Genomic DNA, 18,720 nt, shown 5'->3' with positions numbered 1-18,720 from the left:
ACTAGTGAAAAACCATTCATCCCATATGCTCAGACATAAAATCATTGCCTTTTAAAGCAAATGTCTCAAGTGTCAGGCCAGTGTGGCAGAACCCAATTTGTTGAATATGACCTGAATTTTCTCATAGCTGCAAGCATGCTATTAAGTTTGTTATCATCATTACTGGAATACTTAAAAATAGGAATTAAAATATTAGTCATTGTTTTCTGTTAATGCTGTTATTGTATTCTCAATTAAGATCAATTTGTATTCTTACTGCTAAGAAACAGACAGAAACTTTAAGGATTCATTTTTATTATTTACCTAAATATTACTAAAGTCAACCTTGTTATCATGTGTTTTTTCTTTTGTAATCTTTGCTTTGTAATGTGTGCTGTAAAAGGAGCTATATATAACAAATATTGACTGATTTACAGATGCATGGCTTAATGTTGAATCAGAGAAATAACTAATTAATTAGTAAAATTATAATAAATACCAGAACTGTCAATATATATTTTGACAGAAGACAGGAGAACTTTTAAGAATTTCAGGATATTGAGCTTGGAGTTCATAAGGCTTTCCCATTTTGTCTAGTTTATTAGTACTCACACACACATTGTACCTATAAATCAATAATGAATGATTTGTTTCATTTTTGAAACAAGATTATTTCTTTTATTGTGTTGCCATTTAAAAGCATGTTCTCCTTTTGTTGGGTACAGAAAATTTTAAGTATGTTTCATTTTATGATGTTGTATTATTTTAGATGAATAATGACAAGGTCACTGTGGCTAGCACTGCTTCCTCAAACCACCAGCAGACTGGATTTATGTCTTGTCACTGTCCAAGTTAAGTATACAGATTCTTTCAGTATTAATTTGTTTGTCAGGGTTCACTGATTTTTCTCTCACATCCCAGTTTAAGAGAGAGGTTCCACGGATTTTCCTCTCACATACCAATTTAAGAGCAGGTTCAGAAAAAGTTTCAGAAAAATGTAACAAATTTCAATGTATAGTATTGTAAGGCCTGGGGAATGAGACCACAGACACTGATTTTAAAGAGGAAATTCCTTATTTTGAGTAAAACCAATCAAGCATCTGTTGGTTTAATTCAGAGTGGTGTAGCCAAAGCCTACGCTACTATACAGTTTTTATAATAATCGATATGAACAGAAATTGTATTCAATTTGATATCATCCATTTAAAATGTCTATAGTAAATTAATCTAAAAACACATGTGTACTGTTTTAAATATGGAATTATTTCCAAAAATAGCTATTCATTAAATAGGGTTTTTTTAAAGGTGCCGAAATATACAATTTGATAGAGGCGTTAGGAATTGCGCATGAAAGCCAACAACAAGGCATCATCCGCAGCTCTAGATGGCGCCAACACATCAGCTGGCAGGGAAGGGTAAAGATTCGTTACAAAGAGGCGTGAAGGCTCCCCAACGCGTTGTATTATGGGATATGTGGAGATTCTTCCATAGTAACGCTGTCGCTTCTTGGCGAATGAAAAATATTTATGAAGAAAAAAAAAACTGTAAAAACCTTATTTACTAGATAGAACTACAAGCTTCATTTACAACGGTGCTGTTTAACATTCAGGCAAATCATGCAGGTGGAGGACGCCCGCTATTTAAAGAGGTAATCATTAATAATTTTCATCAAATCATCTTTAAATGCCGCTTCAAAGGAAAAAAAAGAGACTGCTTGTAAATGTTGTGGCAGGCGTGCTGCTTTCGGTTAAAGAGTATTACGCTATTTTTATGTGCATGGAATCACTCATTTCACTGGCAGAGTCTCGAAACAGACACCGTGACGCTGTTTTTCGTTTATGTGTGGTCGGGCGGAGGCTGCTGCGCTGTGATCTCATCAAGACAGTAAGAAAACAAACAAGTGCGTTGCACCTCCCTCTCAGCAAATCGTCCTCGTGTGCTCAAGACTATTTTTATTTTTCTGTGTGTAAAAATGAAACATCACTTAAATGGTAAATAGTTTAATTATGAAACCACAATCTGGCGCTTTTGTGGTTCACTTCAACCAATATGTGCTGCTGGGCCCCCTCCCAAAAATAATTAGCATAACTGTCATTGGAGCATCACCAAGTGCAGTGAATTGAAGGTGGACGGACGGAGGGATGAATCATTTAATGAAAGGAAGAGTATTGCTATATTGTGAATAATCGACTTAGACTTATAATAACTTAGAAGGTCGCATAGGTTTCAGTTTTTAAGCATATGATCGTATGAGTAACACTGATTTCTGATGGGGATGGGTCTGTACATCCATAGTACCCCGGCTTTGGAAATAACGTTAAAAAATCGAATTTTACCAGTTCTTTACAGGAGTGGCTTTATGGAGCAACTTTTAGCCCTACTAGTTCACAACTCTGGTGTCCTGGCATTGAATAATACTTGTGCCACTGTTTGTGTGGAGATTAGACGTTTTCTTTGAATTTGTAAACCCTTTTCTCCTACAAGGGAAAGACTTAAGTTAATTGGCGACCCTAATTACGTGAATGTGCCATACATTTGATATGTGCCTGTCCGAGTTTGGTTCCTACCTTATATCCAGTGTTGGAAGAACAGACATTGACCCATAAAAGCCTAAACTGGGTGAAGCAGGTTTGATAACGGATGGAGGAAGTGTTTACAATTGTATACCTGTGTTACAGATTTGCTTGTCAAATAATTTTAGACCTGTAAATGTGTAGAGTTGTTTTATGAGAAGTGAAGTCACATGTAACCCAATCTCAGTGAGGAATAAGGAAGGGGTACTGAAAATGAGACAATGATACGGTGCTTGACAAACAGGAGACACTTCAGTTCATTTAGTTAGCTAATAGGTACATTGTTACAGTATCTTATCCAGATTCTTTTTAAAGACATACTTCAACTACATGATTCGATAATTGTTTTCATATTCTCACAAATCTTTGTGTGAAGAAGCCCTTCCTTGCTTTAATCAGTTCCTATTAGTGTCCAACTATGTGATTTGCTATTTAGGACATAAAGATCGCGGAGGCACTTGTTTTTTAATAAACCTGTATGATGTTTTGTTTTTAGGCATTTGGAATAAACAGATTTGAAAATTGTATATATATTTAAAACAGGGAATGATTTTCACTCAGAAACATTAAAAAGACTAATAAAATTAGTATAACTAAAGAACATGTTGAATGCAAATAAAGGAATACTATGCTTTAAACATCTAATGTGCTACTGAGGCCTCAGTTGTATTACTTTGTGCAGTCCTATTGTCTGATTTTTTTAGAAACACAGCAAAAAGGGTTAAGAACTTCAATGACTAACAGTCCAGTCTATTCCAATGTGTAGAGTAGTATGTTGTTCTTGTGTTTGTGTATAGATTTACTTAGATGGACATTCTCAATTGCTCATGTATTCATGTGTGTGAGATTATCTTGGACTGACTTCTGTCTAATACTAAATAACATCGGGAAAAGCTTTAGCTTGCCATAACCCTTTACTTGGAAACTAGGTTGAGAAAGATGATGGACATTCAAGATGAAAGACAGGAACAATTTTTTTTTCTCCACATAATGGGTTATCAGTTTATAAAGAAGAAAATTCTATCATATACTGTAGTTGAAGCAAACACCTTGATGACTTTTAAAAAACTATCTAGATGCTAAGTTTAATAGGTAAGTTCAGGGCTGTAGGGTTGATGTACAAAACCTCTGATTCCTCTATTTCTAATTACAATGATATATTTACTATGTTGATTGAAAGCAAGCATGTACGATACAAGGCATTTCATTCAATCCTCTGGCTACTTTTTTCGCACTCTAACCTGATAAAGTTTGGGTTTAAAGGCTATAGCAATGTGGTTATGGCTTACTAACACTGAGTAACATTAAACATAAAACTAAATTTATACAATTAAAAAAGAAGTTATATTTTAATCAAAAGTCTGAATAGTTTAATCAGTATATGTGAAATTGGAAATTCTAACACATTTTATTAAAATTTACACCTAATCAGTGACGGAGTCGGTGCAATTTTATTGATGCCGACTCCAGTTACTCAGTAATTGCTTCTGACTCCACAGCCCTGGTTAAGTTGTGTCAACAAGCCAGACGCACTAAATGGTCTTCTCTCACATAAAAATATTGTATGTAATATTAGTAAAAATATACAACAGGATACCATAATTGAAAAACTGAAATACAATAATTTTACAGAAAAATATAAATATTGATGATTTGTTAAATTTGCCAAAATGTTTTTTGCAGTGACAATGCTGTGTTTGCAGGTGTCCTTATTCAACAAATACTTTCCTGGAAATTCACCTTGCAGCCAGCTTAGGTGTAAGTTTTTTTCCAAGCTCCCCATGATGCTTTGTGAGGCCAGCATGATATCACAGAGGTGTAGTAGCCGTGTGCAGAACTTTCACGCTTATTCTAATGCTGGGCATACACCATGCAATCTTTAGAAATTGTGGGCAAGCAGCTACTCACGTATAATGATAATAGAGTCGTTAGTTGTGTATGTGCTCAAATTGTGCAAGCAGGTTCATTCTGATTGACATGCAACAACGTGGGTGCTCAGACTATATGTGTTCATGGCCCCAATGGACAGTTTTACTAATTCAAAAAAATATGACGGCCTCAAGCTTCCCATATTTTAACAAAAAATAAAGAGGTGCACTCATGCCTATTGCTGTACAGTGCTCTGAATGTACAAAGAAAAGAAAAAAAAGACTAACTGGACACACTGACAGTTAAGGTGCAGACAATACGGTCTGTCTCTTTTGCAGAGAGAACTGAAGCTTTGTAGTCTATGCAATCTACCGTTGTACAGTGATCCCTCGCTATATCGCGCTTCAACTTTCGCGGATTTTAAATGTAAGCATATCTAAATTTATATCACGGATTTTCCGCTGGTTCGCAGATTTCTGCGGACAATGGGTCTTTCAATTTAAAGTGCATGCTTCCTCAGTTTGTTTGCCCAGTTGATTTCATACAAGGGACGCTATTGGCGGATGGCTGAGAAGCTACCCAATTAAAGCACGTATTACGTATTAACTAAAATTCCTCAATGATATACGATATGCTTCCCACATGGTGCTTCGCACACTTAAAAGCTCTAACAGCCCGTATTGATTTTTGATTGTTTGCTTTTCTCTGTCTCTCTCACTCTCTCCGACATTCTCTGCTCCTGACGGAGGGGGTGTAAGCAGAGGGGCTGTTTGCACAGAGGCTGTTTGCTTAGAAGATACGGACGCTCCTCTAAAAAATGCTGAAAGGCTACCTTCACATTGATCCCTTTATTGCGGCTGCTTTATCGCGGTGCTTGCATACTTAAAAGCGCAACAGCCCTATTGATTTTTGATTGTTTACTTTTCTCTCTCTCTCTGACATTCTCCACTCCTGACGCGCACCTTGAAGAGGAAGATATGTTTGCATTCTTTTAATTGTGAGAAAGAACTGTCATCTCTGTCTTGTAATGGAGCACAGTTTAAACTTTTGACTAAAGGGTGTTATTTCATGTCTAGAGGGCTCTAATAATGTTAAAAAACGTATTTAAGAAAGTCAGAAACAGGTTTTCAATGCTCTAACTGCGAAAATATTAGATTTATAAATAAAGAAACCTACTTCGTGGAAATTCATTTATCTGTCTGTAGCGGATTAACCGTGATAAATGAGGGTTTACTGTATAACTGTGCGGAGAATATTTATAAACAGTGTGGGAGAGTTTCTAAGGGCTTAAAATATATAAAAATAACCATACAAACATATGGTTTCTACTTCGCGGATTTTCATCTATCGCGGGGGGTTCTGGAACGCAACCCCCGCAATCGAGGAGGCATTACTGTACATGTTTATTTCTGGTTCTTCCAGTAAATTTTTCCTAAGGTGCTTTTGTCATTAGTTATTTAGTTCCATGTGTGTTGGAATATGATATTTGGATTTTTGAAAACAAAAATATGAAAATATGCATGACAACAGCAATACGTGATGTACAGTATACTGTGATTGATACACAATGAAATTTTATGGCGACATAAGAAAATCATCTTGTTGCTGATGTGGCCATCACTAGGCTGCAAGCACACAAGGGGAAAAAAAAATCTGCTTTAGCTGCTGAGATGCGCTGAAACCTCCCCCTGCACCGTTTTTTGACGGTGCTGAGCGATATCTTTAACCACACTTGTTTCACCAAGGGGAAACCTCACTCTTCCACTCATAGTTGTATGAACCTTCCAAACATGCCTTTAGATTTCAGTTGCTGTATATGTGTCATCAGTGAACAGAAAAAGGTAAAAATGGGTCCTAAAAGCCACAAAGGTTGAAAAACACTGTTGGATTTCCATCCCACATGTGTTAAAAAAAATAAACAAGAAACTTTAAGTATTGTCATTTGAGGGGCACATTAGCTGATTATAATGAAAATATGTGTGCTGCCACTGGATAATGTGCTACTGTGCTCAGCTATGAGTCCCAAAACAAGCCTTAAAGGTCCCCTCCTGATCCCCGTATCAGAAAACACTGACCTGTGGTGTAATAATAAAAACAAAAAAATTATTTCTGTTTACAAGGCACTTCTTTCTTCTTGATTGAAGAAGAATGTGTAAAACATCAGCACAGATACATGGGAACAAAATAGATGCTCCTGCTGTGCTCAGAGCCATGACTTTGAACAAAGGAACAAGCTAGTTCCACAAAGCCACTTCATAGACGAGGTTGATGTGTGTCCCAAGAATGGAATACTTTTTTGCGCATTGATCTTTATTTTATTTACTTATTGCTGGTTTGTGGCCATTTGTTTTATTTTGTTTGTGGTATTCATTCTGTCTGTGTCTTGTTGTTTGAGGCACGGCAGCACAGTGGTTATCACTACTGCCTCACAGCTAAGATTATATATTTGGCAACAATAATTGGTCCAGTATAGTTGGCAGAATTTTCCCTAGCTCCAAGGGACACCTAAAAGACCATGGCATTTTTATAATCTACTTAAAAACGAGTTTAATTCCTCCTTCCCCATTGACTTTACTGCATTTTACCAAGTTTGGTGAATATTGCGAACATCCTGCTGTTGACTCTGCAGTTCTGATTCTTCAATGGTTATGTTGTCATGGCTTGTAGCAAATTACAATCCGCACTAAAGTGTGCCGTCTGCTATGGCAGTAGACATGTCAATATGTCCTGAAGTCTACCGATTTAGTACTTATCTGCCGTAATTCAACATGTGAGTCAGCGGTACGTGCATACTGAAATTACATTATTTTCTTTTCCCATATGTACTCAAATCATACTTTTAGTTCTACATAAACTGAAGTTGGGTGATTAGATCAATAGTTTGCTGCCAAGTGAAGTTCAGATTCTGATTCTATAATGTTCAAAACATTAAGAAAAGTTGTTTTTTGCATGGTGTCTGTGGGTGTATATGTGTCTGTGGAAAATCAAACTTGATTTTCACATCTTAAAATTACATTTTTTTTTTATAAAGTTACTACGTCATGGCAAAAATAAAATAACTTAGAACAAGCAGCTTCTGAGATATCTGCCAAGTTGTATCATGTTTGTTATGTTACAGGCTCCAGGGCTATTATTTTGGTCCAGACATATCCCCCATATCCTTCAAAAATGGTTTGACCTATCAGTTTTATTGTAAAATCTTCCAGTGAGAGAGATTTTCCTGCAGCATCTCTAAAGTATAATTTACATGGAAGTACTGTATGGAACATTTTATTCAGATTTTTTTTTATTTTTCTTTATAGACAATAGATTACAGACAATACAGACAATATTACACTGACATTCTACAGTGTAATATTGTCTGTATTGTCTGTAATCTAATGTCTATAAAGAAAAAAAAAAAAATCTGAATAAAATGTTCCATACAGTACTTCCATGTAAATTATACTTTAGAGATGCTGCAGGAAAATCTCTCTCACTGTAAGATCCAGGGATAATGGCAAGAAAACGGCAGTAAACAAATGAAACGAGACAGAGCATTTTTACCCTTAGTAGTAGGGATGCTCCAATCAATTGGCCACCAAACGGAATAGGCTGATTTTAACTTACAAAAAATTCAATCAGTGATGGGTAAAACCAAACCAATATTTTCAACCCCTGGTTTTCTAAGCTTTACAGTAATTTAGTTTCAGTGCTTCTTTATGCAATGTAATAGGATCAGTTGAGCCAGCATGCATCCATTTTTTTTTTTTTTTTTTTTCTCTCCCATTTGTAGCAAACTTCCTGCAGTATAAACAAACAGCAGTGCGTGGAGGCTTGTTTTAAGAGGTGATTGGTATATTAGCTTTAACTTTTTTCCGTGTATTATTCCACTTTCTTTAATGTGATTGGAGAAGTCGTCTTGTGCAATAGACAAACAGCAAGAAAAGTTACTTTAAGGTATTTAGACCTTTATTTTGTCCTTTAAATTAAAACAGACACAGCAAGAGTTTGGACAGAAAGCTTGTTAAAATGCAGAAGCTTATGCTTTTAATTGGAAAAAGAAAAAATAGACAAAAATTGAAATTATTCCTTCGTGAACAAAGATTTGTACAGTGTTAATTATTTGTTGCTGTGTATCAGACAGCATGCATTTTTGATAAGAAACAAGTACTACATAATTAAAATGGTAATCCATATTTTGTAATTATACCTTTAAGAGCTGAGGCTGGGTGGGAGTAGGTGGGTTTGGGTTACTTTTTGTGCTATGTCTGTTTATTGATATATCATGTCAGTTTATCTTTACTTAATAAAACATTGATCACAAAAAAGAATTATGACTGTGTTAGCTGATACACTGAAGAAAAAAGGTTTGACAGGGCAAGTGGTAGTAAGAAGAGACATTCCTTAAAGGACAAAATAGGGCCTTAAAATACCAGCTGTGGACTACCGCAGACTGTAACAAAATCGTAAGAATCAAAATGTAAATAATGGTTTATCACGCAGGGTGTTGTACGCCATCAAGTTGGTGAAAGGATGGTTCCTCAGTGTTTGACACAAACTGTCAAACACGGAGGAGGAAGTGTTGATGGTCTGGGGTACTTTTGGTGGTGGTAGAGTTGGTGACTTACATAGCGTGAGTAGCATTCTGAATCAAAAGGGTTACTACAGCTTGGCTGTTATATCAGCAAATGGTGGCTACTTTGATGAATCAGAAATTTGAATAAAATATCATCATCATTGTCCAACCCGCTATATCCTAACACAGGGTCACGGGGGGTCTGCTGGAGCCAATCCCAGCCAACACAGGGCGCAAGGCAGGAACAAATCCTGGGCAGGGTGCCAGCCCACCGCAGGACACACACACACACACACACATCAGGGACAATTTAGGATCACCAATGTACCTAACCTGCATGTCTTTGGACTGTGGGAGGAAACCGGAGCACCTGGAGAAAACCCACACAGACACAGGGAGAACATGCAAACTCCACGCAGGGAGGCCCTGGGAAGCGGTCCCAGGTCTCCTTACTACGAGGCAGCAGCGCTACCACTGCGCCATCATGCTGCCCTGAATAAAATATTGTACTCTTAATGATTCCTTGACTTATTTTTTATTTGCCATTATTTATTTGTTCTATGCCTTGATTTCATGAAATATTAAGACAATAATTTGAACCTAACATGTTATTTGTATGTAATCAAATAAAAGTGCTTTCTGTATATAAAAGCAAATTAATTCTGTGATGTTGCATTTATCACAATATGTGTGCAGTTAGTTGGCCAGATTACATTAGGAAAATCAAAAATCACTGCAAATTGCCTTTTTACCTCCGCCTACTCACCCTGACTGTAAGGAAACTGAAAATTAATTGTGTAGCATCTTAATTTTATCATCCCATATTGATGGCATGACAGTAAGATTTTTGACTGGTCAGCCAGTTCAAGGTAAAAACCACCAGTGGCCAAATACCCTATGTTTGTTAAAACCTGTAACGTAAGAATCATTTTTGAATAATGGTCTCTATAATGTAAACTCAGTTCAACACGGAGATTACTTCTGTTGGACAACTCCAGGAAGATGAAATTAGCTTATAAGCCAGTCCTCTTCATTCACCCAAAAATCATTGTGATCCCTAAAAACTCACTTCATGCATAACCTGCCATTAGAGATATCTAACAGAAGAACTAAAGCTGCCATTGCCAGTTATGTCATATAACACACAGAACACACAACCTGTATAATATTTTTCAGGTAATGGTCAGTATCACCTCATAGCCTGGCTCCTTACACCACTTACCAGCCTTCAAACACCAGAAGAGAGGAGATAATGCTGAAAGAAATTCCCACATTTGGTTGGTGATGGAACAGACCATTTGTTCATTACAATGTAGATATCACTGGGTTCCTTGGGTAGCACACTGCTGTACAGCCCTACAAAGTTTTGCTGCATTGTGATCTCTTGTGCAGCCAAACATAGTGCACCTGAGATAGGCCAAGATGAGAGTATGGGAGATCCAAACACTGTTCCTCAGGACAGCAAAGCAATGGCAATAGACTGTAAAGACATTTGGATGTTGTACATCAAATGCAAAGAGGCTTGTATGTATTGCAACATTTATACTTGACAAAATTATTATTTTTTTAATTCAATAAGAATGTTCTTAGTATCTTGCAGTTCTATGTGTACATCCTGCATCCATTCACACTGTGTTTCCTTTAGTGTTTGCAACACCTAGTCAGTCAACACGTATCATGGTTCTGGTGCAAGCCTGAGCACTGCACAATGACACATTTCTGTTGCGCTCTCCATTGAGCTGCTGTTACTTTCTCCCACTCTTGTTTTTTTTATTTTATTGGTGACTCCTGCAAAGGGACTAGCAGTAGGATATTTTTGAAGTACTCAACTTCAGTCAGTAATGCATCAAGTTCACATTCACTTCAGTTTCTTTTTCTCTACTCTCCCATGATTTGTAGTAAAAATGCCAATCAGGAAAACAGCTAAATGAATATTCAAAAAAGGTATTTTTTAAGCCATATACAGTATACATGGTTACTGGAGGGAGATGAATGGGAGTCGACAAAAGCCCATGCACACGCATAGATCTAAGTTTATTTGGGATTTAAAAAAGAACTGGGTGTAGTATGTGGTATACATATGGTTTTATAAATTTTGAATTTGTTTTGGACAAACTGTTTTTGTCTTTCGTGCTTAAGCAAAATTTTAGTCTGGAATTTATGCACAGTTTTATACATAAGGCCCATGAGTGAAGTGCTGATGTTATTGACAAGTCAAAGGTGGGCTCTTTGGGGTTAAATTCATTCCAGCTGCACAGGAAGACAATAAACCTGTTCTTGAGTATTCCCTGTCAGTCACCCCACTAACATTGATGACACCCATGACCACTGTTCAATCTGAACACAATTACAACCCACTTTATAAAGGGTGTGCCAAGGCTTTAAACATTTTTTTCCCCAAAAATAACATAAAAAAAACTGAAATATTGTTAGTTACAAGATGATATTAAAAGTGAAATGGTTTGTCAGCTGTTACACCAACAAAAGATAATATTTCAGTAAGGATGTGTAAAAAATTTAGTTGGCAATACAAAAAAAATCAGCATTTTTCAGACTGGCAATTATTACGTCTAGTTTTTCAGACTATAGTGAATCTTGTTTTGATGTTTCCAATACAACAAATTACTTATTATAAAATTATGTACAATGTATTGCTGTATTATGTTTAATCAATTACAGTCTAGCTTCTGATGCCATAGTGTGTGATATTTTGCAGTTTGATCCTGAGATAAGAATGAGAGAGAATGATTACATTTAAAGTCAAATTATACAGGTGCTGGTCATAAAATTAGAATATCATGACAAAGTTGATTTATTTCAGTAATTCCATTCAAAAAGTGAAACGTGTATATTAGATTCATTTATTACGCACAGACTGATGTATTTCAAATGTTTATTTCTTTTAATTTTGATGATTATAACTGACAACTAATGAAAGTCCCAAATTCAGTATCTCGGAAAATTAGAATATCAATTAAGACCAATGCAAAAAAAGGATTTTTTACAAATGTTGGCCAACTGAAAGGTATGAACATGAAAATATGAGCATGTACAGCACTCGATATTTAGTTGGGGCTCCTTTGTCCTGGATTACTTCATCAATGCGGCGTGGCATGGAGTCGATCAGTCTGTGGCACTGCTCAGGTGTTTTGAGAGCCCATGTTGCTCTTCTGAATTGTTGGGTCTGGCGTATTGCATCTTCCTCTTCACAATACCCCATAGATTTTCTATGGGGTTAAGGTCAGGTGAGTTTGCTGGCCAATCAATAACAGGGATACCATGGTCCTTAAACCAGGTACTGGTAGCTTTGGCACTGTATGCAGGTGCCAGATCCTGTTGAAAAATAAAATCTGCATCTCCATAAAGTTCGTCAGCAGCAGGAAGTGCTCTAAAACTTCCTGGTAGACGGCTGCGTTGACCTTGGACCTCAGAAAACACAATGGACTAACACCAGCAGATGACATGGCACCCCAAACCATCACTAACTGTGGAAACTTTACACTGGACCTCAAGCAACGTGGATTCTGTGCCCTTCCTCTCTTCCTCCAGACTCTGGGACCTTGATTTCCAAAGGAAATGCAAAATTTACTTTCATCAGAGAACATAACTTTGGACCACTCAGCGGCAGTTTTGTATTTAGCCCAGGCGAGACGCTTCTGATGCTGTCTGTTGTTCAAGAGTGGTTTGACACAAGGAATGCGACAGCTGAAACCCATGTCTTGCATACGTCTGTGCGTGGTGGTTCTTGAAGCACTGACTCCAGCTGCAGTCCACTCTTTGTGAATCTCCCCCACAGTTTTCAGTGGGTTTTGTTTCACAGTCCTCTCCAGGGTGTGGTTATCCCTATTGTTTGTACACTTTTTTTCTACCACATCTTGTCCTTCCCTTCACCTCTCTATTAATGTGCTTGGACACAGAGCTCTGTGAACAGCCAGCCTCTTTAGCAATGACCTTTTGTGTCTTGCCCTCCTTGTGCAAGGTGTCAACGGTCGTCTTTTGGACAACTGTCAAGTCAGCAGTCTTCCCCATGATTGTGTAGCCTACAGAACTAGAGGGGACTGGGCAGTCTAATGGTCTGGAATCCCTACTGATTTTATTTTTTTCTCAAGCCATCTGGAGTTTTTTTTTTTTTTGTTTGTTTTTTCTGTCCACCCTGTCCATTGGACCTTACTCTTATTCCATGTTAAATAATGTTGGCTTATTTTATTTTCTTACTGTGTCTTTTATTTTTCTATTCTTCATTATGTAAAGCACTTTGAGCTACTTTTTGTATGAAAATGTGCTATATAAATAAATGTTGTTTTTGTTGTACACTGAGAGACCATTTAAAGACTTTTGCAGGTGTTTTGAGTTAATTAGCTGATTAGAGTGTGGCACCAGGTGTCTTCAATATTGAACCTTTTCACAATATTCTAATTTTCCGAGATACTGAATTTGGGTCTTTCATTAGTTGTCAGTTATAATCATCAAAATGAAAAGAAATAAACATTTGAAATACATCAGTCTGTGTGTAATGAATGAATCTAATATACAAGTTTCCTCTTTTTGAATGGAATTACTGAAATAAATCAACTTTGTCATGATATTCTAATTTTATGACCAGCACCTGTATTGATATTGATTGAAACGACTTGGGCACATTTTTAGTAAACTCAATGAGCTCCTACTACAACGTAATGAACTAAGTTAACAAAAGCATCTTCAGAACAATATAAAAAAAACCCCACTGTTCAGTTACTTCATTCAAAATGATGTATGTGCCCAGCATTTTGAACACTGTATTTATTCTTTTTGTACGGGCACATTTTTGGACAAACCTCACAAGCCCGATCAACTCTGAGTGGCTTCTGTCGAAGTTTACCTTTCACTAGTACGAGTGAAATGACAAGCATGGAAATTTTATATATTCGGTAATGACTTAATATATTCAGGAATGACTTTATATATTCCGAAAATCATTGTAATTGCCTGTTTGGCACCACATAGGGCACTGTATAATAGATATATAAAAAAACAGCTAAGGGGATAGATATATAGATAGGAAGGAAAAGCACTATATGATAGGCAGACAGGGATGCTGTTGTATAATAATAAAATTACTGTTATTACTATATAGATAGACAGGGAGTTTAGGCAGGCAGAACGGCAAAGGTTTAAAAGCAAAAAAAAAAATTTCTCCCCAGCGGGGAATTGAACTCAGGTTTCTGAGATACGGCAAGTCTGCTGTGCTCTGAGTGACGAAATCTTACCAGTACACCACGGAAGCTGTTGTGATATTCTTGATCCTTTTGTGAGGCTTCACACATTTTATAGTTTATGCCTACATTTTGTAAAATTTATTACTAAAATATGAAAAAAATTCTGTTTTAACAATGTGTTTACACAGATTACTGTAGAAACGGAACACGCATGAAATGAGTGTGTTCCAAATAGCGATCTATTTCCACTCTAAAACTCCACTTCACTCCCAGATAATCAATCAAGGCATGAGCTGGGAGAAGTTTGTGCACGTTCTAAGTCAGTGGGGGGATGGCTGCTTGCAGCTTGTGTTTATTGGCACATTTAGATTAACAAAAGATGCAGGCGGAGAGGTGAGAACGGTTTTAAGAAACGATTTAAGGTTGGACAGATCTACGAGTTTTCTCTTTAAAAACAAGCCCGGTGCATTCTTTAACTGCCTTCTCGACATTATGCTTCCAGCCCTTTCTCTCACTTGCTCTCTCTCGTGTATGTATGTGTGTGTGTGTGTGTGTGTCTCTTTCGTGCGCCGCTTGTGTGTGTCTCTCTCTCTCTCACGTGTGGATGTCTCTCTTGCGTGTGTCTGTCTCTCTCTGAGCTAACATTAAATAAAGCCGTGGACATCGCAAGATAGATAGATAGATAGATGGATACTTTATTAATCCCAAGGGGAAATTCACATAATCCAGCAGCAGTATACTGATACAAAGAAACAAGATCGCACGAGATGTTCGCGAGATACAAGTTTAATGAGAAGACGCAGGGTATAAACGAGACTTTTGATCACTTTGTTTTTAAAGCGGCTCACTTGAACTGACTATAAATGCAGCATGCACACAAAAAGCAAGACCTCCACAGAGCGCTGAACAAAAAACGCATTACACAATTGAGAAGGAAGCAAAAGAATATGAAGTGTGTGACGCATACAAGCATATTCATTAGTGCAGGTACTGCGTTCACAGTCAGTTCATGTGAGCCGCTCGGAGTACATGCATTGAAGGTTCTCAGCTGTGCTTGTGCTATCTTGTGCGATCTTGCGATGTCTACGGCTTTATTTAATGTTTGCTAAGACCCGGCACTTAAGTTTCTCTCGCGGTTTCGCTGAGCTTGTGCCAAACACTAGTCTATCCCTGACCATCTCATCTTCGTTTGCATAAGCACAGTCCTTTACCCGCGAATATTTAGCGGCAGCGTGTCTATTGGATCGCCACTGACGAACGGCCTTATATTACGTGGGAAGCTTGATGATGAGGGACGCAACTCCGCCTCACGGCGACTGAGCTGCAGGCTATGGCTGTATATATGTATGTAAGTAGGTTCCAGTTATGACCACTATGCGTAGAATTTCAAAATGAAACCTGCCTAACTTTTGTAAGTAAGCTGTAAGGAATGAGCCTGCCAAATTTCAGCCTTCTACCTACACGGGAAGTTGAAGAATTAGTGATGAGTCAGTCAGTCAGTGAGGGCTTTGCCTTTTATTAGTATAGATACACACACTATATATAAAATATATGTTGGCGTACCTTGCATAGCTCAATAACCCTTATGGCACAATAACAGTTCAATATATGTATGGTCACTACGGTATTTGAACTTAATAATTATGTGGGAAAAGGCGTAAATAAATACAGGTGAATAATGCAGTCAAGGAGGTAGCACATTTCCTCATGTTAGGGTACTTTTCCTCTGTAAGTAAGTTCCAAAACTGTCCATGAGCCCCAGACTTCAGCTGAATGTCATCCTGTAGGGTCAAAATCTCATCCTTCACTGTAGAGGAGTTTTAGGTGAAACAGTGTTGCAATTTCTGATGTGAGTGAATCCCCCTCAACATCTTCCGTAAATGGATAGCACATAAATGTAGCGATTGGCTCAAGTAAAATAAAGTCTTGAAACCGTCTGTCAAAGTCTGACAGACAAATTTTCAATCTGTTCTGTGTAGCGTATGAAGTCAAGTTGCACACACGCCTTCCATTGCATCGCCAGCTCTGACGCAAGGTTTTGGATGTTCCCCAAATCATGGCGCTGTAGCTTTGAGGACAGATGTTGCATTTTTCGTTTGAAAGCATTAACTGAGCTAATCATATTAACCATGGTTTTCTCTTTTCCTTGCAGCTGTAAATTAAGCTCATTTAACATGTTGGTCAGATCAGTAAAAAATGCCAAGTCTAGCAGGCATTGATCATCATTAAGTTCTGTATTCTGCATGTTTAATGACAAGGAGAAACTCCTTTATCTCCGGCCAGGGGTCTAGAAATCTCTGCAGGAATTTTCCCCTAGCCATCTTTCTCAACGAAGGCCTCTTGTATCATCTCTCCATCTTGGAAGGACTTCTTATGTTTAACAATTGAGTGACTCACCTGGAACGATGCTTCGGTGTCTGCCTTTGCTTCTGAATTCATCCGAGTGAAAAATGAAAGCTGTCCAATTAACTGCAATTTTACTTCCCTCACCTTTTTCTTTCTCAGATCGCTTTTTGGAAGGAAGTCAGTTTCGTAGTTTTTATGAACAGTTCGAAAGTGCCTTTCCACATTTTCCTTCTTTGGAATAGCAATGATAGATTGACAGATCAGACAAACGCACTTTGATTGTGACATTTGAGAAAAAAATTCCTCTTCCAATTCCACATGTCCAGCCCAACCCCCCCAATTTTTTTTATCATACCCCTTCTTTAGTCAATATAAATTGGAAGGCTAAATAGATCACTTAGATAGTCAGAGTTTTGCAGTAACTCGCGCATTTGATTGTGCGTGCGGGATGACCAATGTGTTAGAAGAAAAGAGATCTCAGACTGGCTGTATGTCAATCAAGTGGCAAATGCCATAGAGAGGATATGATAGACTAACATCTAAAAAAAATTTTTTTGAATGCAACGCGATCTACCTGCACTACCTTTCCGATCTACCGGTCAACCACGATCTACGTTTTGGGCACCCTGTTATAGACTATAGCTCATGTTATTTTCATTGACTTTTCACCAGCTTTAATTCATTTCCAAATGATGAACACATATTTTTCTGCAAAGAGAGGTGCTGGTTCTTCTGTTTCTCTTCTCCTTCTCCTTCCGGCTGCTCCCGTTAGGGGTCGCCACAGTGGATCATTTTTTACCATATCTTTCGGTCCTCTGCATCTCGTTCTGTTACACCCATCACCTGCATGTCCTCTCTCACCACATCCATAAACCTTCTCTTAGGCCTTCCTCTTTTTCTCTTCCCTCCCTTTTTCTATCCTTAGCATCCTTCTCCCAATATACTCAGCATCTCTCCTCTGCACATGTTCAAACAAACACAATCTCGCCTCTCTGACTTTGTCTCCCAACCGTCCATCTTGAGCTGACCTTCTAATGTACTCATGTACTCATTTCTAATCCTATCCATCCTTGTCACACCCAATGCATATCTTAGCATCTTTAACTCTGCTACCTCCAGCTGTGTCTCATGCTTTCTGGTCAGTGCCATCGTCTTCAACCCATATAAAATAGCTTGTCTCACTACCGTCCTGTAGACCTTCCCTTTCACTCTTGCTGATATCCCTGTCTCACAGATCACTCCTGACACTCTTCTCCACCCATTCCACCCTGCCTGCACTCTCTCTCACCTCTCTTCCACAATCCCCATTACTCTGTACTGTTGATCCCAAGTATTTAAACTCATCCACCTTCGCCAACTCTACTCCCATCCTCACCATTCCACTGACCTCCCTCTCATTTACACACATGTATTCTGTCTTGTTCCTACTGACCTTCATTCTTCTCCTCTCTACAGCATATCTCCACCTCTCCAGGGTCTCCTCAACTTGTTCCCTACTATCACTACAGATTACAATGTCATCAGCAAACATCATTAGACTCCTGTCTAATCTCGTCTGTCATCCTGTCCATCACCATTGCAAATAAGAAAGGGCTCAGAGCCGATCCCTGATGTAATCCCACCTCCACCTTGAATGCATCCGTCACTCCTACCGCAGACTTTGCCACAGTCACACCTACCTCGTACATATCCTGTACAACTCTTGCATACTTCTCTGCCACTCCCGACTTACTCATACAATACCACAACTCCTGTCGAGGCACCCTGTCATAGGTCATCTGGACCAACAGCTTTTCCATTCTTCATTCTCTTCACAGCTGTCCTGAATTCTTACTTAGTGAATCAGGAAGTGCAACAGATTACCATCTCCACATCATCCAACTTCTTCTCTCTCTCGTTCTCTTTATTACTAAACCTCTCAAAGTACCCTTTCCATCTGCTCAACACTCCTCACTTGTGAGTATGTTTCCGTCTTTATTCTTTATTACCCTAGCCTGCTGCTCATCTTTCCCAGCTCGGTACCTCTGTCTAGCCAATCGGTACAGGTCCTTTTCTCCCTCCTTAGTGTCCAACCTCTCATACAACTCATCATACACCTTTTCTTTAGCCTTCGCCACCTCTCTCTTCACCTTGTGCCTTATCTCCTTGTACTCTTGTCTACTTTCTGCATCTCTCTGACTATCCCACGTCTTCTTTG

General features: G+C 38.2%; 1 protein-coding gene across 1 annotated transcript in view; it reads left to right on the top strand.

The window, feature by feature from the left end:
* The first annotated feature begins 1,426 nt into the window (after window positions 1-1,426).
* The window catches only part of kifap3a (kinesin-associated protein 3a), a 124,772-nt gene continuing 107,478 nt past the window's right edge, over window positions 1,427-18,720 (top strand). The window contains exon 1 of the mRNA XM_039734496.1: window positions 1,427-1,627. Coding sequence (XP_039590430.1) covers window positions 1,596-1,627 — 32 coding nt within the window. The 5' untranslated portion in view covers window positions 1,427-1,595. The remainder of the gene's footprint in view (window positions 1,628-18,720) is intronic.

This window comes from Polypterus senegalus, chromosome 14 (genome assembly GCF_016835505.1).
Source record: "Polypterus senegalus isolate Bchr_013 chromosome 14, ASM1683550v1, whole genome shotgun sequence".
NCBI lineage: Eukaryota > Metazoa > Chordata > Cladistia > Polypteriformes > Polypteridae > Polypterus > Polypterus senegalus.
This window is presented reverse-complemented; position numbering and strand designations above follow the sequence as displayed.